This window comes from Narcine bancroftii, chromosome 5, assembly GCF_036971445.1.
Source record: "Narcine bancroftii isolate sNarBan1 chromosome 5, sNarBan1.hap1, whole genome shotgun sequence".
In the NCBI taxonomy this organism is placed as follows: Eukaryota; Metazoa; Chordata; class Chondrichthyes; order Torpediniformes; family Narcinidae; genus Narcine; species Narcine bancroftii.
The window spans coordinates 13,097,368-13,121,343 of NC_091473.1; the positions used below are offsets into that span (position 1 = coordinate 13,097,368).

At 39.1% G+C, this 23,976-nt stretch overlaps 1 protein-coding gene across 23 annotated transcripts in view; it reads right to left on the reverse strand.

The window, feature by feature from the left end:
* Window positions 1-23,976, reverse strand: part of dock3 (dedicator of cytokinesis 3) — a 939,092-nt gene that overhangs the window by 47,323 nt on the left and 867,793 nt on the right. For all 23 annotated transcript variants that reach the window (XM_069936839.1, XM_069936837.1, XM_069936835.1 and 20 more), the window contains 2 exons: window positions 8,527-8,613; window positions 6,864-7,043 (listed from right to left, as the gene is read on the reverse strand). In XM_069936839.1, coding sequence (XP_069792940.1) covers window positions 6,864-7,043; window positions 8,527-8,613 — 267 coding nt within the window. The remainder of the gene's footprint in view (window positions 1-6,863; window positions 7,044-8,526; window positions 8,614-23,976) is intronic.

Here is a 23,976-nt window from a genome sequence, read left to right on the forward strand (position 1 = left end):
AAAGTAAGTGGTAGGTTAGTAAATTTGCAGATTATACAAAGATTAGTGGGGTAGAGGGCTATCAAAGAATACAACAGGATGTAGATCAGTTTCAGACATAGGCAGAGAAATGGCAGATGAAGTTTAATCTGGACAAGTGTGAGATGTTACACTTTGAGATGTCAAATGTAAGGGGAAAGTATACAGTTAATGGTAGGGTTCTTAAAGCATTGATGTGCAGAGGGGATCCAGGTCCACAGCTCATTGAAAATGGATCGGGTGGTAAAGAAGATGTAGGTTATACTTGGCTTCATTGGGCATGGCATTGAGTAAAGAAGTCATGATGCAGGAATATAAAACTTTGATCGGGCTGCACTGGGAAGAGTGAGTGCAATTCTGTTCATCCCATTATAGGAAGCATGTGGAGGCTTTGGAAAAGGTGCAGAAGAGGTTAACTAGGATGCTGTCTGGTTTAGAGTAGCCATCTTCAATGGGGACTCTACAGCCCTGCTAGGAGCCACAGCACAATTAAGTAAATGCGTTGTTTTCTTTTCAGCTCATGCAACATATGGTAATTTTTTAATGTAGTCAATAAGAGAGAAGTATTGAAGAAACCAAAATTTGACTGCTCCAGAGGGAAGGGGGCCCATAATCTTTGAGCAGAGTCCTGGGGGGGAGGGGGCCATAGCTGAAAAAATCTTGAGAATGCAGGATTAGAGAATATAAGGGAGAGATTGGACAAACAGGTTGTTTTCTCTCGAGTACAGAAAGCTGTGGTGGGTCATGATAGAGGTTTATAAAATCATGAGTGGCACTGATAGGGTAGACAGTCAGAATCTTTTCCCCAGGGCAAAAGTGTCACACATGTATTTAAGGAAAGGGGGAGAAAGTTTTGGGAGATGTGCATGGCAAACATTTTACACAGAGAGCAATAGGTGCCTGGAAGGGGCTGCCATGAATAGTGACGGAAGCAGATACAATTGTTGTGTTTAAGAAGCTTCTAGATAGACATATGTATATGAAGGGGATGGAGGAGAGTTTTAGTTTGATTTGGACATGATGTTCAGTGGAGAGATGTGGGCTGAAGGGCCTATTTTTATACTGTACTTTTCTAACATTAAACTTACAGATCCTCATCCAATCCCTTTATCTCCTGTGGGTAAAACTGACTGCATCAAGCATTACCTATGTGGGATCTTACCCACTGCTAGCATTATCTGTGCTGCATGTGTTAAAAAATCCATAAGAGTTTTGTTTAATTCTCATGGATAAAAATAGTTAAATCAACTCTCTTTCTTTAGGGTCATCACAAAATAAATGTTTGATGGATCATTTTTTCTGCATTCGTGGGTAATAGAGTTGTTAGTTCACTTGAAAGAATCAGGGTCAGAGGTCAGGCTGGGCAGGGACAGTCCAATGCCAGTGGTTACAGTCAGCTACAAAGGTGATGTATGGATTAATTGACATCAGTTTCACATGTTCTTCTATCTCCCAACATTTCTGCCTACTACATCCCATTTCCCTAGTTTTCACAATTCATAACCAACTAAATATATTTCTTTGGATGTGGCCATTTTAATTGAGATTTTCCAACAACTGCCCTCAGGCAGCTTTATGTCCAGGGGATCAAGTGGTGACTTGTAATCAATGGAGACAATCTGAGACCACTGGTATGAGTAAATTCACATTTATTAATTTCAAGGAAAAAGAGCAGGCATAGTACTGCATGTATAGACAGAAATCAAAGGTTTGTACCTGATAGAAATTTTCTCAGGTGTATTTATTTTAATGCAAGGTGTATTGTTAGAAAGACTGATGAGTTTAGGGCATGAATTGACATGCGGGATTGTAACATTATTGCTATTAGTGAGACTTGGTTGGAGGAGGGACAGGACTGGCATCTTAATGTTCCGGGGTTCTGTTGCTTCAGACATGATAGAGGGGGAGCAATGTAAGGGGGATGAGTGGCATTGCTAGTCAGGGAAACTATCACAGCCAGGAGGGTTTGTCTACAGAGGCCATATGGGTGGAGATGAAGAACAGGAAAGGTATGACCACACTGATAGGGGTGTATTATGGATCGCCCAATAGTCAGAGAGAATTGGAGGAGCAAATCTGTAGAGAGATAACAGCCGATTTAAGAAGTAGAAAGTTGAGATAGTGGAGATTTTAGCTTTCCAAATATTGACTGGGACTCCCATACTGTGAAAGGGCTGGATGGCTTGGAGTTTATTAAATGTGTTCAAGAAAGTGTTCTAAATCAATATATAGAGATATCATCGAGAGAGAGGATGCAGTATTTGATCTCCTATTAGAGAACAAGACAGGTCAGATGTATGTGTAGTCTGTAGCGAAGTATTCTATACTGAGTTACTATAAACATTGGTGTACACATTGTGGAATCACTGTACACATTGTCAAGTTGATGTATATGCTGGGAAGTTGTTGTATATGTTGTGGAGTCTACTGCAAGACTGACACCTCCAGGTTTGCATGCTGGGCTTATATACATCACTGCATCTGTCACATGGACTGGAAGTGAAATCATCAGTGATGTCATCGGCCCAGATCGGCAGGTCAAATTCCCGAATTTTCCACAGCATGCCCTCCATTTTGGGAGCTGATTCGCTTACTGGTAAGTGGATCGCCACAGGCGAACTTTTTGGGTCTGATGATTATAATCTCATTAGTTTCATGTTAATAATGGAAAAAGATAAGTCTGGTCCTCATGTTGGGATTCTAAATTGGAGGAAGGCAAATATTGTGGAAATGAGAAAGCATCTAGGAAAAGTTTTCTGGCAAGGGTGTGTTAAGTAAGTGGGTGTCCTTCAAAGGTGAAATTTTGAGAGTGCAGAGTTTGCATGTTCCTGTTAGGATTAAAGACAAAGTTGTCAGGCACAGGGAACCCTGGTTTTCAAGGGATATTGGTAATCTGGTTAATAAGAAGAGGGAAGTGTACAGGAAATATAGGTAACAAGGAGCTAATGAGGTACTTGAAGAGTATAGAAAATGCAAGAAAATACTCAAGAAAGAAATCAGGAAGGCAATAACAAGACACGAGGTTGTTTTGGCAGATAATGTGAAGATAAACCCGAAGGGTTTCTACAAGTATATTAAGTGTAAAAGGATAGTAAGAGACAAAATTGGTTGCCAGATGATCAGAATGATCAAATATGTGTGGAACCTCATGTAATGGGGAGATCTTAAACAGTTTTTTTTTAACATCAGTATTCACTCATGAAAATGGCATAGTGCAGAAGGAAGGAAAGGAAACAAACAGAAGTATCATGGAACTTATGGAGATTAAGGAGGAGGAGGTGCTTGCTGCCTTACAGTGAATAAGTGTAGATAAATCCCCTGGGCTGGCTATGATAGTCCCTTGGACCTTGAGGGAGACTAGTGTAGATATTGCAATGGCCCTGGCAGATATATTCAAAATGTCCTTAGCCACAGGTGAGGTGCCAGAGGATAACTCATGTTGATCCATAGTTTAAAAAAGGCTCCAAAAATAAACCAAGTAATTATAGGCTGGTGAGCCTGATGTCAGTAGTAGATAAATTACTGGAAGGAGTTCTGAGAGATAGGATATATTGGTATTTGGACAGCCACGGGCTGATTAAAGACAGTCAGCATGGGTTTGTGCATGGTAGGTTGTGTTTAACGAATCTTGTAGAGTTTTTCAAGGACGTTACCAAGAACCAAGATGAAGGAAAGGGTTTGGATGTTGACTACATGGACTTTACTAAAGCCTTTGACAAAGTCCCACATGGGAGGTTAGTTCAAAAGGTTAAGACACCAGGTATCCATGGAGTAGTTGTAAACTGGATTTGAAATTGGTTGTGTGGAAGAAAACAGAGAGTGGTAGTGGATGTTTGCTTCTCAGACTGGAGGACTGTGACTAGTAGTGTGCCTCAGGGATCTGTGTGGGGACCATTGTTGTCTATATCAATAATCTGGATGATAATGTGGTAATTTGGATCAGCAAGTTTGCAAATGACACAAAGATAGGAGGCATGTGGACAGTGAAGAATATTTTCAAAGCTTGCAGAGGGATCTGGACCCACTGGAAAAATGGGCCAAAAAATGGCAGATGGAGTTTAATTCAGACAAGTGTAAGGTGATGCATTTTAGAAGATCAAACCAAGGAAGGGCATACACAGAAAATGGTCGGGCAGAGGAGCAGAGAGATTTGGGAATACAGATACATAATTCCTTGAAGGTGGCTTCACAGGAGGACAGGGTTGTTTAGGACTTTGATGAGACCAAATTTGGAATATTATATGCAGTTCTGGTCACCTAACTATAGGAAGAATATCAATAAGATTGAATGAGTGCAGAGAAGATTTACTAGGATGTTGCTGGGTCTTCAGGAGTTGAGTTACAGGGAAAGATTAAACAAGTTTGGACTTTATTCCTTGAAGCAAAGAAGAATGAGGGGAGACTTGATAGAGGTTTACAAGATAATGAGAGGTATAGACAGAGTGGATGCAAGTAGGCATTTTCCTCTTTGATTGGGGGAACATTAGGGGAAAGTTCTTCACTCAGAGAGTGGTGGGAATGTGGAATTGGCTGTCATCTGATGTGGTGAATGTGGGCTCGATCATAAGTTTTAAGAATAAATTGGATTAATACATAGATGAGAGAAATCTGGAGGGTTATGGAATGGAAGCAAGTGAAAGGGACTAGTGGAATAATGGTTGGCACAAACTAGAAGGGCTGAACAGTCTGTTTACTGTGGTGTAGTGTTCTATGGTACTAGAGGCTACATACTGTAGTCCCTTTCACATGCTCTTGTCTATCACAAGGATCTGGTCTTCCATTTTCCTACTCCAGTCCTTTAACTTTCATTTCATCTGTATCCAAAAATCCATTCTTCTCAGTCTGAATATGTTTAATGACTCATCTCCCAGACTCTCGTGTGGAGAATTTCACAGAATTATGCTCATCAAGCATACAATTCATGTAATTAAATCATGCTGCCTCTCACTTACTACCCTATGATTTTCAGTCAATGTCTTCAATTAATCAAGAATTATTGAGCTCAGTCTTGAAACATTCAGGTGAATTCTGAAATAAATTGTGTTGGGGAAAGAGAATTCAGGATTCCAACTCTGAAGTGTTGATAATGTATGCAGTGAACTGGAATTCACTGTCTATGTATTGTTCAGATGGCTGGCTCCTTCCCTGGCTCCACCCTCACCTACTCAGATATAAACCCTGGTTTTCCCGCCATGCCGGAGATTCATCTGAGGACTATTGTATCTACCGGCCATTGGTTGTAAGCTATTAAAAGCGTGTTTGTACTCCTCACTTGTCTCTGCAATTGAAAGCTTTAAAAGTTGTTCATGCTTTTCCTCAGTATGTTGAAGACAATACTTGTGTTTTACTTCAGCTCTTTCACAGCACCAAGTTTCCTCAAGCCTCTATGATGTAAATTAGATTCAAGTTCCATCTGCTTGGCCCAGCAGCAAGCACACTCTGTTCCATCCCTTCTTCAGCCATCCCTATGTCCTACTTGCCTGAGGTTGCCAATCTGTTAATCATTTTCAGTAGGTTTTTGCCTTTGAGTTCTGTTTGTTGGAAATTGGGTTCAAAGGAAAGTAGCCTTTACATTCAGCAAAGAGAATTAGACTGAGCTAATTTTGAATCTATTTTCAAGAGCAGAAGTAGTCATGTGCTGGCTCATACTGCTGCTCAGATTAACATTAATTTTATAATCTTATGCGTGTAAAAACAGAGATTTCTACAAACTCTGTTTTACAAATTATGTGATTCACCCATGTCCACTACATTTATTTTCTTGCAATCCAAGAGACAACTTCCTGCAAAATAAACCATTAATTTGTAATTTGACTGAAAATCTCAATTTTAATCTTTTATCCAATTAACTTTCATTAACACAAAGATATTTGGATTTGAGTGTTTGCACAATGCACAAACTTCTGATAATCTGCTATCTAACCACTTGGATATTCCAATAGTAGCAGCTGACCATCCAGGTGATGTTTGCTGTGTTTCCTATTCACTCACTGGGACCCCATATCTCTTACTGTCTGTGGCCCTGCTTCCTGTGCTCCCTCTCCATTCACTAGGCCTGGGGCTCACACACTCCATTCCTTTGAAACTACTTGGTTGTATTTTACTCACTCCCAGATCACCAAGAACATGAGAAATGGGAGCAGCATTAGGCCATCCAGCCCATTAAGCCTGTTCCGCCATTCAATGAAGCCATGGCTGATCTGATGCTAGGCTCACCTCCACCTACCTGTCTTTCCCCCATATCCCTTAATTCCCCAACTATGTAAAAATCGATCCAACCTTAACTTAAATAAATTTACTGAGATAGCTTTCATTGCTTTAATGGGCAGAGAATTTCATAGATTCACCACCCTCTGGGAAAGGCAGTTCCTCCTCACCTGTCCTGAATCTACTACCCTGAAACTTGAAGCAATGTTCCCTAGTTCTAGTCCGCCCCCCCACAAAGAAACATTTTACGTACCTCTATCTTATCTATACCTTTCATAATTTTGAACGTTTTTATGAGATTCCCTCAACATCTTAAAAAAAGTAAATTAAGAGTTGGAGTATTAATATAAAAAAATCCAATAGATGATAAAATCTGCTAACATCCTCAAATGCCAGATTAACAGTTTTACTGTCATGCTTTCATGTGACTTGCAGTTTATTTACCTTATGCCCTAATTTAGGTTGGATTCATGCTTTCAAGAAAAGTTGCGAAAATAACTGGCCTGGTTTGGAGGTCCCAGTAATTATTTATGACAGGCTTGAAATTCAGAAATAGAGATGAAATTGAATGCTGCAGAAATCTGTTGCTTCAAGTAATTAGTGATAAAATGTTCAATCCTGCTCCAGTTCAGCCTTACCTCCTGGTACCTGGCTATTCCTCCATTAACTGCAGCATCAATCACTCCATTCAGACACATGCTGAGCAGATTAATGTTAGCATGCAGCTGCTTGTGCTGGTACTGGTTGATGAGAGTTCTCAGCTCTTGGTTTTTATTCTCCACCACGTAGATGGCATTTTCCAGAGGGCTCACTTCCACCTGTCACAAACCAAATATAGGACATCACCATATGGTTCCTGAAAGCATCTTAAGGTGGCCTGTAAGATGGTTTCTGGAGATACTTAAAAAGCAGGAAATATGGAGAGCTGTGGAAATTCAGAAAGGGCATTCTGATTGGAAGCAGTAGGCAGCTGCAAAATCATAGTGCACCAAAGGTGAGATTTGGAGGTGTACAAAGATTTTTGTGCTTCAGGTTGAGTCAGAGATGATGAGAGATGAGGCCCATCATGGGTTTATGTTTCAGAACATCTGAGCCACAACTTATCCTCAATTACCTGGGATTTGATTCTGGATGGTCTTTCTGCCTACATTCCCTTCATCAGTTATGTTCTAAGAACTGATCCAGGGCTCAAATGTAATCCTACACAATCTCGTTTTAATGATAAACAAAATCAAGATATGGATCTCAGCCAGGTTAATGTGAAACAGGGAAACTCAATTTCTAGCTTTGAAATACTGGTTACTGAGAAGTAAATTTTATTCAGGGAGAGGGAGAATGAAGGTCAGGACCTGGAATGTCAGGACACTCATGTTCAGTCTCAATATCAACAGACTTGTATGTTGAAATGCTATTATAGCCCAGGATCTTGGATGCTTTGGGACCTGAGTGAGATTTGATTGACAGAGGTGCAGTGGTTAGTGTTGCCAACTCTCTACTTCAGGGACCCAGGGTTGATGCTGATGTGACCTTGTGAGTAGCTTTCCCCTGGATGCTCTGGCTTCCTTCCACACCCCAAGGGTGTATTAGTAGGTTAATTAGCTGCAGTAAATGACCCTTTGGTGGTAAGTGGCAGAAGAATCAAAGGATAGTGGATGGGCTTGAAAGAGATGTTGCAGGGTGACTGAGAAACAAGGACAAAGTACTGATGGGATTTCTCTGACCTGGGGGTCAATCAGCTTGCTTTTGTGTTACAGTCTATTGATAAATGCCCAGTTCAAGGAACATAGCAGTGGCCTTCTGTTAACACACCCTTCTGGCCCATGAGTCTGTGCCGCCCAAATACCACAATTAACCTACAATCACTGTATTTTTTGGAAGGTAGGAGGAAACTGGAGCACCCAGAGGAAACCCATGCAGAGACCAGGAGAAGGTATAAACTCCTTACAGACAGCATCAGATTCGAATCTGGTCACTGATGCTGCAATATCATTGTGTTAACTGCTAACTGTGCTGCCCTTGCTGAAGTCAATGAAAGTTTAATTTGATTCTATTAAATTAAAACCAGAACTCGCATCCTTCAGTACTTACTGCAATTTTTATTGTCTAAACTTAACATCGGTTAACTAACCTACTGCATTTACCTCATCTCTACTTCTACTCTTTTGAGCATTAGAATCCTGCACCATGGGTGTCTTTAACATTAATTTAACACTTCTCTGTCATTCACTTGTGATGAAAGATTTAAAACAAGGTGATAAAACATGCTGTGTTTAAAAGCAACATTAGATGGCAGGACCTTACCACTTCCCTCTTCTCAACTTCAAACCAGCGGGAGATCCCAGGCAAGCTGTGTGTTAGGGTCAAGGTTGTGCGTTCAATCCAGAGACTCTAGACAAAATCCAGGGCGATACAAAATTATTACTTAACTCTCTGTAACTTCTGAATACTAATTCCTGTCAGTCCCAGCATGTCTCAGAAAACTTTTCCCTCACGTATGCAGATTCCCAGACAACATACAGATCCCCAAACATCACTCACATAAAAACACATCACACTTTATACTCTAATCTGTATGTTGAGAACTGTTGTTTTCTAGTAATTATGCAGACAATTTAAACCTAATTGTCACGGAATAGTGAAAAAATGAGTGTAAATCTGTTTCATTTTCATTTCCAATCATTAGGTCCACCATTCAAGTAAAATTCCAGATTTTTATTCTCCACTGAAATTGAATTTTTCACTTATCCTGATGGTGAAGTGCACCAGCAGGCATCTCAAGGCTTTGTACCTAGTTCCCTGCTCTATTCCCTGTACATTCATGATTGTGCAGCCAAGTTCAGATTCAACGTTCCTCCAGCATTTCAGTATGTTTTTACTATAATCACAGCATCTGCAGACTTTTGTCTTTCACTCGGCTCCAACATAGCCTTTAAATTAATTGTTGGTTCCACCACTGGCCAAATAACAGGAAATGAATGATGAGTCAGAATATAGGATGGAGATTGGGAATCTCATTGTGATGCCAGAACACAATTTTGTTCTCAACATCAGCAAGACAAAGGAGCTATTGTGGACGTTTAGAAAGGGGAGGCCGAGGGACCATGCACCTATCTTCATTAGGCACTTTAAAGCAGAGAAACACCTGTCTGTAAAGGCGGAAGTTCTTCGCCCTTACGGTTAAAGACATACCTTTTTGAATGGACCATGGCTGACTCCAAGGCGCTGATTCCAACCCTTCTCGGGAAAGGATAATCGGCGGAGTGCTGTTCTCTGCCACCTGATCTGAATGTATAGCTGCTGCAAGCGGCTGGTTAGGGGTGGGCTGATGATGCCATCAGCCTGCGACCCATCTCCCCACTCATCCCTCTCCCTCCATGACCTGCTCAAGGCAGGGGCAATGGGCAGGAGTCACCGGGGCAGTGGGAGTTGTCAGCGGGGGCCATCGGGAACCGTTGGGGCAGCGGGAGCCTTCAGAGCAGCAAGAGGAGTAGGCGGGACAGCGGGAGCCGTCAGGAGCCAGAGGGGCAGCAGGAACCATCAGGGCAGAGGGGGCTGGAGGGGCAGTGGGAGCTGTCAGAGCTGGTGGGAGACATCAGGAGGCAGCTGATGTGGGATGTGATAGCCTCACTGGCCACTTTGGCCTTCGGGGCCACTCTCTGTGGTTCAAAATGCAGCAGAGCAATGGCCATCTTCCCTACCCATAATCCCCCACACAGCTGGAACTGTTCTAGGAATCACAGAGTGGTTCCAGGTGGATGGGGGATTATGGGTAGGGAAGACAGCCATTGCTCAGTCACAAATTTATGATGGGTGGTGCTACGGCACCAGTCGCCCCACCTCCATCGGCTCTGGAAGGCGCCACAAGGTGCCTCTGGATATGAATGGGACGCTGAAGCAGCCTTTTAGGGCTGCTGTCTGAAATGTAAGTTTTCAATCCATTCTTGTAGCCGCCATAAAATGGCCTATTGATTGAATAAAGGTGAAGAGGATTAGCACCTGGAGGAGTCATGTGATGGGAATAGTGGCCGGTTGGGTTGAACCAGCCCTCTCCAGAAAAAAAGAAAAAAAGTTTGGAAAAGAGAAAGCTCAATGAATATAAAACTCAAGAAATAGAAGATAAAGTTACAGAGAAGAACAAGAAGATGGCACCCAAGAAAGAGAAAGTAAGAACAAGGGGGAAAAAAAAGAAGAAAAATCACCGGAGAAGAAAGAAGAAGGCCTGACCTGCACGCAGGAGCAGGGAGCTACGGTGGTGAAGAGCAGCTGATTGCTGAGTGCCGTGCGAAGTCGCGACCTCCCGACCGGTGGACTCCAAAAATGGCTCTCAGAGCCAAACAAAAGTGCGCAGTATGCAATCAAAGGAAAAAGTGAACACCGGTGGGAGGGGGGCTCAGCCGAGGAGCGGGCAGTTACAATGCGGCGAGCTGAGGGATGCCCGGCACGCTTAGCTGGAGGATAAAAATAAGGCCGAGGAAAGGAGCGAGGAGCCGGATGAAGGAGAATGACAGCAGGGTGACCAACAAGAAGATCAACAGCAGGAGGCCTGACAGACAGACAGCCCGCGAAAGGAGGACCAACAGCAAGAAGCCCAGCAAGAGGAGGCCCGACAAAGACACAGAAGTAATTCATCAGAAAAAGCAGAAGAGACACATATATAAAGAAGAGAAGAAGAAGACACAAAACACAGGTACAGATGTAGAAGAAGAAGAAGAAGACCAAGATCTTCACAGGGAAATAGAAAGTAAAACAGATGGACAGAATATAGATAAAGCCTTTTTTGAAGAACAAATGAGATCATTAAAAGAATGGTTATCATTAGAATTTAGTGCAATTAAAAGAAAAATGAAAAGAACAGAAGATAAAATGCAAAGTTTAGAACTGGTCATGACAGAAATAGGGAAAAGAGTAGAAAATGTGGAGCAGCGGGAAACTGCTGTAGAATTGGAAGTAAATGATTTAAGAGAAAAATTGGAAGAAAGTGACAAAAAAAATTAAAGAGACACAAGAGTTGTTATCTCAGAAAATTGATAGTTTGGAAAACTATAGTAGACAAAACAACATAAAAATAATGCGTCTGAAGGAGGATGAAGAAGGTGCAGACATGAAGGAATTTATAAAAGGATGGATCCCGGAGGTTTTGGGAATGACAGAATTGCATGAAGAAATGGAAATAGAAAGGGCACACAGAGCACTAGTACCAAAACCACAGATACATCAAAACCCAAGATCCATCTTAGTAAAATTTTTAAGATATACGACAAGAGAAAATATACTGGAGTGGGCAAGGAATAAAGTTAGAGAAGATAATAAGCCATTGGAATATAAGGGACAAAAAATATTTTTTTACCCAGACATAAGGTTTGAACTCTTAAAGAAGAGGAAGGAATTTAATACAGTGAAAACGATTTTATGGAAAAAAGATTATATTTTAAGACATCCAGCCATACTTAAAGTATTTATACCTGGGGAGCAAAACAGACTGTTCTCGGATCTAGAGAAAGCACAAGAATTCGCAGAACGTCTGCAGGACAAAAGAAGAGATGAAGAGATGTAACAAGAAAGAAGACCAGCGATAAAGTATATATAAAGATGTAATAATATAAAGTAAAAATAATGTATATGTAAAGAACTAAAGATGGAAAAGAGAAGGGAAGGAAGGAAGGGGGGGGGAAAAGAGAGCTTTGTTATATGTATTAAAAAAAAGTGTTTTTGGGAGGGGCTGGGGGGGGAGATAATAACCGTCACTGCGAAATAAGTTGACGCTTGCGAGCAAGATCGCAAACCAAATGGAAAGGGGAGTTGTGGTTGCCCGGCAAGGGATAAGGGGCAACTCAGAGAGGGGGGATGCATTTGAGGTTAAGGTGTTATTGGGTGTGGAAATTGTTGGAGTATTTTATGTTTTAAATGTGTTATCATACATTGAGTTTAAAAAGGTAAAACTAAAAGATAAAAATGGGAAAAAGGAGGATGGAGGTGGCGATGAGGTGGAAAAGAGGTGTAAACAAGATATAAGATAGCCACATTGAACTATATGATTATAGACATATACATTTGGAATTTGGAATGCATAACCAAATTAAAAGGAAGAGGCTACTAAATTTACTGAAAAAAGAAAATAGATATAGCATTTGAGCAGGAAACGCATCTAACTGAAGTGGAACATAACAAATTGAAGAGAGACTGGGTAGGACACGTAGCGGCAGCATCATATAATTCAAAAGCTAGAGGTGTAGCCATATTAGTTAACAAAAGTGTACCAATCAAGATAGAGGAGGAAATAACAGATCCAGCAGGGAGGTATGTAATGATAAAGTGTCAGATATACTCAGAATTTTGGAATTTGCTCAATATATATGCACCTAACAATGAGGATCAAAAATTTATGCAGGATTTTGTTTTGAAGATTGCAGACACACAAGGAAATCTATTGATAGGAGGGGATTTTAACCTTAATTTGGATCCATTGTTGGATAAAACTGGACAAAAGACAAGCAAAAAGAATAAAGTGGCCAAATTTATGGTTAAATCAATGCAGGAAATGAAACTTATGGATATATGGAGGAGGAAACACCCAAAAGAGAAGGAATATTCATATTATTCGAGTAGGGATAAAACATACTCAAGGATTGATATGTTTTTGTTGTCGGCCCACATTCAAGGGAGAGTTAGGAAAACTGAATGTAAAGCTAGACTACTTTCAGGTCATTCACTCCTGTTATTAGCAATAGAATTGGAGGACATCTCACCAAGAACATATCGATGGAGGCTAAACACCATGCTACTTAAAAGGCAGGAATTTATTGAAATTTATTGAACGCCAAATTAAAACATATTTTGAAATAAACATAGAATCAGTGAAAGATAAATTTATACTATGGGACGCAATGAAAGCCTTCATTAGAGGACAGATAATAAGTTATGTAACTAAGATGAAAAAGGAACACAATCGGGAAATAGAGCAGTTAGAAAGGGAGATGGCAAGTATAGAAAAGGAACTAGTGAAAAGGGATGATATAAAGAAAAAGAGAGAATTGGCGGACAAAAACGTTAAAATACGAAACATTACAAACGTACAAGGTGGAGAAGAACAGAATGAATACAAAGCAAAAGTATTACGAATTGGGAGAAAAAAAAAACCAAAATATTAGCCTGGCACTTTAAAACAGAACAAGCTAAAACAACTGTATTGGCATCAAGGAAAAGGACAAACAAATCACATATAACCCAACAGAGATTAATTAAAACTTTAAGGAATTTTATGAACAATTATACCAAACTGAGAATGAAGGGAAAGATGAAAAAAATAGAAGAATTTTTAGCTAAAATTGAACTTCCAAAATTGTAAGAAGAGGAACTAAACAAACTGATAAAACTATTTGAAGTAGAGGAAGTACAGGATATATTAAAAAATCTGCCGAACAATAAAACACCAGGAGAGGATGGATTTCCAATAGAATTTTATGAAACATTTAAAGAGTTATTAATTCCTCCTCTCCTGGAAGTAATGAATCACCAATGCCTCTACTTTCTAAGAGGTCTGAGGAAATTTGGTATGTTGACAAATACTTTATTGAACTTCTACAGGTGCACTTTGGAAAGTATGATGAAAGGAATGAAGAAGTTTGCACAAAGTGGTAAACATAGCCAAATACAACCCAGGTATCAATCTCTTGTCATTGCCTCAAGAAGGAATCCTCATCATCCTGTTCACAAAGACTTCTTGCTGATACCTTCAGGCAGAATTTTCAGAAGCCCGAAGTTCAGCATCTCTAGGTTCAAGAGCAGTTCCCCCACCCCCACACCAATAGCTATCAGGATTTTGAACCTCTCCCTCTTGCCATAACCATAAATTTCTCCAGGCCTATAAAAGATTTGTATGCACCCTTGAAAAATAACATTTTTTTCACCAACAGCAACTATAAATATTTATTTATCTATTTATATTTTTTGTTTCATTGTGCGCGTGGTCATTTTGTTTACATTATTGTAGTTGATTTATCTGTACAATGAATTTATGTATATGACAATAAACTCTCCTGTCACAATAGACTCTCCTATAAAGTCATCATAACTTTTAATGTAACTGCAGAAGCTTTACTTAGTTAGATCAGCAAAAAGCCTTGGCAAGTGCTTCTTTTTCAATATTTTTATTAGTTTTGTCAAGTAAAAGCTACATAGGAACGTGATACTAGATAAAGTATTAACAAATTACATTGAAAACCTTTTAAAAAAACTTGAAAAAAAAACTGTACTTATTATCATTCACCTCCCTTCAGTGGCTGCTTGGCTAAACACAAACAGTCCACTGCCTGATAACAAAAATAGTAATCAATGGGGTCCAAAACCAACAGTTAATTAATCTTACAAATTTTGAAAATTAAGAACCACATAAGGAAACAAAAGTTAAGAATCATTTCAGTAGTGGAACATCTATTTTTTTCCCCAAAGTCAGACATGCCATCATATCAATTAACCATTGAATATGAGTGGAAGGGACAGCATCTTTCCATCTCATTAATATAGCCCTTCTAGTGATAAGGGAAGCGAGGGCAACTACTTGGGATTGTGAAGCAGTCAATATTAGACCCATTGGCTCATTTATTCCAAAAATAAAAGCAAGAAAAGGATTTGGAGTCAAATTAATGTTAAGAACTAAAGACAAAGTATGGAATACACCTTCCAAAAAATTGGAGAGAGAAGGACATAACCAGAACATATGATGCAGTGTACCCTCTTCAGTTATTCATTTATCTCATTTAGAAAAAAAAAATCAGAATAGAATTTAGCCAATTTGGACTTTGGAAAAGTGGGCCCAGTTAAATTGTAATAATGAATGTCTAGCACAAAGAGAGGATGAGTGCACTCACTTCAAAATGGAGTCCCATGCAGTTTCAGAGATTAATCATTGAAAATCTATTTCCCATAGTTTTTTGATTCTGTTCAGGAAACTATCCCTAGAACTTAAAAGTTGATCATAAAGGATTGATAACATCTGTTCATGATCAGGTTTGGAGGTGTACCGAGCTTTTTGGAGTGGCAGAGCTAGAGGAGGTGTCCCTAGGTGTACTCAGTTCATTGTTCTTGAGGATGCATGCACAGGGTCGTGGGGGCCTCGTGGGGAAGATGCCATGGCTTCAACCTTGAGAGATGGCGATTTGTGAGGTGGTTTCCTTTAAAAAAGACAATTTAACATCCAGAGTCTAGCAGACGCTGGTAAACCTGGCCTTGATGTGAGCATAGTAGTAGCCTGCAGTGGCCTCTTTGGATAGGGTGAATGGTCTCCAGTGGACATTTTAACATATAAAGACATACTTCAACCTGTCTCTTCTGTAACCATTGGCCCATCCTCTGAAAATCAATACATTGTGGCACTTTTTAATATACATTTTAAGTAGCTGTGTGTAACTGGAGATGTGTAAGAGTTTAATTCTGTGATATCTCACTGTCCTGCGGGGATATAGTGTGACGAAGGGCCCAAGATAGCGGTACAGTTCACAGTGGCCTCTTTGGGACCTGGTACTTCTGTTCCGCTATTTGTAGTTGCTATGTTGTTTTTATATAGCACCGTGGGTTCAGGGAAATGTTGTTTCTTTTTTTTATTAAAAAGTGACCAATAAAGCTTACTACTACTAAATTATAAATCTTCCCGATCATAATAGGTTCCAAGTCTTGATGGACCGTAAAAATTAAAGAATTCAAGAAGCTCCTAACCTGTAAATAATGAAAAAAGTGATGTTTAGGTATTTTAAATATAGTAGATAATTGATAATTTAGATTTTATGAATAAAGAAATCTAAAAAGTAATGGATTCCTAAATTTGACCATTGATGGTAACCGAAATATTGAACCAAAATGTTTCCTAAATTGAAACCAAATTCTCAATGTATGTCTTACAACAAAATTATTAGTTAATTGGAAGCCAAAAAAGGTAAAGGTGCTCCAAGTATCGAAAGAAGAGAATACTTTTTAGTAATTTGTTTTCTAAATTAATCCATCTTAAAGCACCTAGGCAAGTGCTGTAACAATATTAATATTTGGGGAGAATTTATAAGATTTAGAGTAGGTCACATACATTGACACATTTTAAAACAGATCTTATTTGAAAGACTGAAGAATTCACATTGCAGGATCGCTGGAGAATGTAAGCACCTTTCACAAGTAGGTGTTAATTGAACTGATATCATAAAATGCTTGACCATTGTCTTGCTGGAGTCACGCTGTCATCAGTACCCTTTCTGCAAAGTGCTCATAGAAAGGTCACTCCTGGATTTTATTTATCTAACAAAAGATGGGAGCAGAAGAAAGATCTCCTGTTGTTTTGCTCAGGAAGCTGGGAGTTTTGCAAGACATGAGTCACATGGTCTCTTTGGAGTTTCAGTTGGAAGAGAGAGAGAGTTGAGTTAACAGCTCAGTCAGTGTGTGGGACACTGAAAAGTAAATGAAAAGTGCAATCCAGGGAAAACTGTTTGAAACTGATGAAAGCAAGTTCCAAAGCAGTAGATGGCTGGACGTGCTATCCGTCTGATGTTTCTCTTGAAATAGAGGAAGGAATGGAACTATGTGGTAGCTTGAAGAAAGAGGTTACCATCTAGAAGATCTTGAGGTGACTAGTGGTGATACTTCAGTTGTGGAAATGGTGGAGCAACAAATATCTCTCTCTGCAAACCCTACAAGAATTTTCCTGAGCGGTAAACATTTACCTTTCAAGCACCAAGCCTGGTGAACTTTATACAGGTTAAATTCTGTGCACAGTATGGTGATTGCCTGCAACCAGAGAACTTGGAAGAAGTGAGATTGAACTGTGAACCAAAGAACTTTTCTTGAATTTACACACACATTGCATACACGTGAATTAGAAGGGGGTTAATTTGGGTTAGTTAAGTATAGAGAAGTTAATGTTTGATTCTATTTTCATGTTTGAAGTTGATTAAAAATAACTTTTGTTTTGAAAGCCACTTGTCTTTGTGAATGTCTATTGCTGCTGGGTTTTGGGGTCCTTTGGGCTCGTAACAGTGCAAAAATATTGATCTCTGGAGAGACAACAAGTTGTCAATTTAAAGAGCTTATTGTATTAGTGACCATTTGGATGCTGCCAGGACTCAGGGGCCTGACCTATAGGGAGAGGTGAGCAGGCTAGGGCTTTGGTCCTTGGAGTGCAAGAGGATGAGGGATGATCTCATAGAGGTGTAGAAAATGCAGAGTCTTTTGACCAGAGTAGGAGAATCAGTAACCAGAGGACACAGTTTAAGGTGAGGGGTAGAGCTTTCACAGGAACTTGAGGGATAACTTTATTTTTACACAGAGGGTGGCAGGTATGGAATTGGCTGTTGCAGGAGATGGTTTATACATGTACCACTGTAATGATTAAGAAAAAGAAAGTTGGACAGATGCATGGATAGATGGAATTTAGAGGAATATGGGCCAAACACAGGCAGGGGGGAACTAATGTCAGTGAGTTATTTTGATCAGCATGTGGAAATTGAGCCAAAGGGTCTGTTTCCATATGTATGACTCTATATGGTATCATAACCTTAAATAAGAGAGCGACAGAATACACTCATGTATGTAACTAAAAGATGAAAGAAATCTACAGTGACCTGATTAGAGGAAAAAGCATTAGTTGAGTTTCCTTTTTCTACCAGATCAATATCCACTTATGAAAATGGATGAGTTTAGACAGTATGAGGCACAGCCAGAATTAATTACATTGTCAAACATCCTTGCTCATACATAGAAAGCTTGGCACTTGAATGAATTCCTGTATCAGGTATAACTGATCTCTGACACCATCCCAATGTTCGCATTCTTTACAGTTTGGGATTCTAACTGATCATCCCCTCAAAACTAATCAGCAAACTCCAAGACTTGGGCCTCAATATCCCACTGTATTAATTGGATCCTGGATTTTATCACCTCCAGACCCCAATCAGTGAGATTGGCAAGAACATCTCCCCCACAATCTCCATCTGCCCTGGAGCATCACATTGCTTTATTTGCTATACATCTATGACTGTGTGACTCGCTATGACAACACCATTTACAAATTTGCTGATGGTACTGGGCTATATCAAAAAGGGTGATAAGTCACCATACAGGAGGGAGAATGAAAATTTGGCTGAATGATATACTAACAATAATCTCGCAGTCAATGTCATCAAAGCCAAGGAGCTGATTGTAGACTTTAGGAAGGGAACAGAGGTGATCATTGGGGTATCAGAGGTGGAGAAGGTAAGCAAATTAAATTCCTGGAAGTTACTATTTTGGATGATATTTCCTGGACCCAACATACTAATGTCATCATGAAGAAATGTTGTCAGCGCCTCTGCTTCCTCATAAGTTTGCAGATATTCAGTATGACATCGGAAACCGTGGCAAATTTGTGTAGATATATAGTGTAAAGTGTGCTGACTGGCTGCAACATGGTCTGGTATGGGGGCACCAATACTACTGAGCAGAAAGCCCTGCAAAAGGTAGTGGATACTGCCCAGGCGAAACTCTCCACACCATCGAGAATATCTACAGGGAACGCTGCCATCAATGAGCTGCAGCAATCATCAAGGATCCCAGGGTTGGCGCCAGAATGAATGTTAGAGGGGGGGCATTAGTGTGTTAGAGGGGGGCACAGTGGAACACTCATGGAGGGACAGGGAGAGTTGCTATTGGATGGTGGGACCTACCTGCTGACGAACATTAACACATCCACCCCTCCGACGTAGGAGACGAGGGTGCTGCTTTTATTGCGTGAAGCATCACTAGACACTACTGATGGTTGACATAAGCTAGTGATGTGGCCGGGGGCGAGTGGAGAGTCACTAGCAGTCATCACTCTAGACACTAGTGACGTGGGAGGGAGTGGGGGCAGGTTTGATGGAGAGCGATGGTCGCGACTTGTTTGGGGGGGGGGAATGCCCATGGATGTCCCCCCTTGGCGCTGACCCTCAAGGATCCACACCACCCAGCATGGTCTGTTTTCGTTGCTACCTTCAGGAAAGAGGTATAGGTGTCACAAGACTTGCGCCCCCAGGTTCAGAAACAGTGCTACCCCTCCTCCATCAGACTCTTAAATAACTAACTCAATTAGAGACTCATTTAAAGATTATTACTTTACACATTATTTATTACTGAATAATTAGTTCTCTCTTTTGTATACGTATCTTTTTCTTGAGTACAGTTTACACCAGCCATTCTTTATCTTTTTTTGGCTATGCTCCCACCCCTCTGCTTGTAGTTTATGGGCCCCATTCTCTGTGAAGCAGACCAGTTTTGTTTCTTCTGTATTTCTCTCCTATTGACTACATTAAAAAACATTAAAAAAATTATGTTATGTGAGGCAAAATGAAATCAAGACTTTTACTAGATTGTGCTGTGGGCCCCATTGTGAATGGCTGGTTTGCATTTTCTTTTTATGGAAACTGAAAAGATCTGCAGAGTTCCTGCAGCATTTTGGTGTTTTTACTGCAATCACAGCGTATACAGACTTTTGAATTTCACTCAGTAGAAATCTGCCTGGCCCGCAGGGAAAAGAATCTCAGGGTTTTATATGATGTCATGTATGTACTCTGATATTAAATTTGAACTTTAAGATAATCTCAGATAATGAATGTAGTTTTGAAAGTATATTTGTAGTGTGACAGAGTACATAAAGGTGTTTGGGAGATAAATTGGGAAAGGTTTGTTAGAGAAGGTCACACATAATCACTTTAAAACAGAATTTTTGCAGGAGCTTTTGCAAGAGGCTCAGACTCATGATGGACTGTTTGAAAAGGCAACAAATGTAACAGGTAGTATCAGCTTTGTCTGGGGGGGAGTCACGTGATGGAGTGGTGGCCAGTCAGGGAACTCCAGCCCTCTCCGGAAAAGTTTAAAAAAATACACAAAACACAAAGGTACAAGAATAAAAATTAAAACAAAGTAAAAGTAAAGGTGGGAAGAAAATGACAGCGAAGAAAGAAAAGTCAAAAGCAACGGGAAGAAGAGAAGAAGAAAGAACGTCGGAAGAAGGTGAAGGCCTTACCTGTCCGAGGAGGCCCGCCGCGGAGAGAGAAGCCCGCTCCCTAAGGTCAGTGGAAGTCCCGAGCTCGGGACTACAAAAATGGCTCGCGGAGCCTAGTAAAAGTGCGCAACCACGCATGAAAAAAAACACACTGACGGGAGGGGGGAACAGCTGAGGAGTCAATCTCCACAGCTGAGGATGACAGCTGCAACACAACAACAGGAAGAGGACATAGAAAACAATGAGAACAAGAAAGAAGAGAGTAAAAAGAAAACAAGGAAACAATAGATGACCAACCCAGAGGAAGAAGAAGAAGAACATAGAGAAATGGAAAAAGAAGGGAAGGGCAAGACAATGGATATATTTTTTTTAAAAGAATATATGGAATCAGTAAAAGAATGGCAATTACAAGAATTTAGTGAAATAAAAAGAATAAAAAGTACAGAAGAAAAAATGAATAGATTAGAGATGGTCATGCCAGATATAGGAAAAAGAGTGGATAAGTTGGAAGAACGAGAAACAGCCATAGAAATGGAAGTAGAGGACTTAAAAGAGAAATTAGAAGAATCTAATAAAAAAGTTAAAGAGACTCAAGAGCTGTTAGCTCAGAAGATAGATATAATGGAAAATTATAATAGAAGAAATAATATAAAGATAGTGGGCCTTAAGGAAGATGAAGAAGGCAAGAATATGAGAGAATTTATAAAAGATTGGATCCCCAGGGTCCGAGGAAGACCAGAATTACAGGAAGAAATGGAAATAGAAAGGGCACATAAAACATTAGCCCCGAAACCACAGCCACAGCAAAAACCAAGATCCATTTTAGTAAAATTCTTAAGATAATCAACAAGAGAAAATATATTGGAGAAAGCAATGAAGAAAATAAGAGAAGACAAAAAGCCACTGGAATACAAAGGTCAAAAAAATTTTTTCTATCCAGACATAAGTTTTGAACTCATGAAGAAGAGAAAGGAGTTTAATACAGCAAAAACGATCCTATGGAAGAAAGGATATAAATTTATGCTAAAGTACCCAGCGGTACTTAAAATAGTTATTCCAGGGCAGCAAAACAGACTATTCTTGGATCCGGAGGAAGCAAGGGGAGATGTGGTTGCCCGACAAGGGACAAAGGGCAACTCAGGAAGGGGAGGGGATAGTGGGGTTAAAGGAACTTCAGATAGGAGAATAAGGGAAATGTTTGATGTTTTAGAAATGTTGTCTTATAAAGTGTTCTAATAAAGAAAGCAGAAATGGATAAGAAGGAAAGGTGATGATGAGGAAACGGAAAGGAAAGATAAACAAAGTATGAAATGGCTACATTGAACTATATGACTTTAAATATTAACAGAATATATAACCAAATCAAAAGGAAGAAACTGCTAAATTTACTGAAAAAAGAAAAAATTGATATAGCATTCGTGCAAGAAACAATTTAACTGAAATGGAGCACAAGAAATTAAAGAGAGATTGGGTAGGACATGTAACAGCAGCGTCATATAATTCAAAAGCTAGAGGAGTAGCTATATTAATCAGTAAAAATGTACCAATTAAAATAGAAGAGGAAATAATAGATCCAGCAGGGAGATATGTAATGATAAAATGTCAGATATATTCGGAGTTTTGGAATTTACTCAATGTATATTCACCTAACGAAGAAGATCAAAAATTTATGCAAGATATTTTTTTGAAGATAGCAGACACGCAAGGGAACATACTAATAGGAGGGGATTTCAACCTTAATTTGGATTCAAACATGGATAAAAACTGGGAAAAAAATTAACAGAAAGAACAAAGTAACCAAATTTATAATTAAATCGATGCAAGAAATGCAACTTTTGGATATATGGAGGAAACAAGATCCAAAGGAAAAGGAATATTCATATTATTCGGGTAGACATAAAACATACTCAAGAATAGACCTATTCCTGTTATCAGCTCATATGCAAGACAGAGTAAGAAAAACAGAATATAAAGCTAGAATATTACCGGACCATTCACCCCGGATATTGACAATAGAGTTAGAGGACATCCCTCCAAGAATGTATAGATGGAGATTAAACTCCATGCTACTTAAAAGGCAGGATTTTAGAGAATTAATTGAAAGACAAATTAAAATGTACTTTGAAATAAATACGGAATCAGTGAAAGATAAGTTTATACTATGGGACGCAATGAAAGTGTTCATCAGAGGGCAAATAATAAGTTATGTAACCAAGATGAAGAAGGACTACAATCAGGAAACAGAGCAGTTGGAAAGGGAAATACTAAATATAGAAAAAGAATTAGCAATGAAGGAAGACACAACTAAAAGAAGAGAATTGGCAGATAAAAAAATAAAATATGAAACATGACAAACATATAAGGTGGAGAAGAACATAATGAAGACAAAACAGAAATATTATGAACTGGGATAAAAAACGCACAAAATTCTAGCATGGCAGCTTAAGACGGAACAAACTAAGAGAATGGTATTGGCATCAAGGAAAAAAGACAAACAAATCACATATAATCCAACGGAGATTAATGAAAACTTCAGAGAATTCTACGAACAATTATACCAAACTGAAAACGAAGGGAAAGAAGACAAAATAGATGAATTTTTAACTAAAATTGAACTACCAAAATTACAAATAGAGGAACAAAATAAAGTAACAGAACCATTTGAAATAGTAGAAATACAAGAGATAATAAAAAAACTACCAAATAATAAAACACCAGGAGAGGATGGATTCCCAATAGAATTCTATAAAACATTTCAAGATTTATTAATTCCTCCCCTCCTGGAAATAATCAACCAGATTGATAAAACACAAAGCTTACCAGATTCATGCAAAACAGCAACAATTACAGTAATACCAAAGACAGGGAAAGATCCTCTCGCACCAGAGTCATATAGACCAATATCTTTACTTAACACAGATTATAAGATAATAGCTAAACTATTAGTAAACAGATTAGCCGACTATATACCTAAAATAGTAAATCTAGACCAAACTGGATTTATTAAAAAAAGACACACAACAGACAATATTTGTAAATTTATTAACTTAATTCATGCAGTAGAAGGGAATAAAGCTCCAACAGTAGCAGTTGATTTAGACGCAGAGAAGGCCTTTGACAGAGTAGAATGGAATTATTTATTCAAAGTATTACAAAAATTCAGTTTACCAGAGAAGTATATTAATTGGATTAAAGCATTATATAAGGGGCCATTGGCGAAAGTGACAGTAAATGGATATATATCAAAGCAATTTAACTTAAGCAGATCAACAAGGCAGGGATGCCCACTATCATCCTTATTGTTCGCGTTAGCTATAGAACCACTAGCAGAATTGATAAGAACAGAAAATAAAATAAAAGGGATAAAAATAAAAGACAAGGAATATAAAATCAGTTTATTTGCAGATGACGTTATAGTATACTTAACAGAACCAGAATTATCAATAAAAGAATTACATAAGAAATTGAAGGAATATGGAGAAGTGTCGGGTTACAAGGTTAACGCAAATAAAAGTGAAGCAATGCCAATGAATAATGCGGATTTCTCAAAATTTAAGAAAGAATCACCATTTAGATGGCAAATGCAAGCAATACGATACCTTGGTATACAAATAAATAAAAACCTCGGCCATCTATATAAACTCAATTATTATCCACTAATGAAAAAAATTACAGGATGACTTAGAGCATTGGAAAGACTTACCACTAACACTAATAGGAAGGATAAACTGTATTAAAATGAACATTTTCCCAAGGAT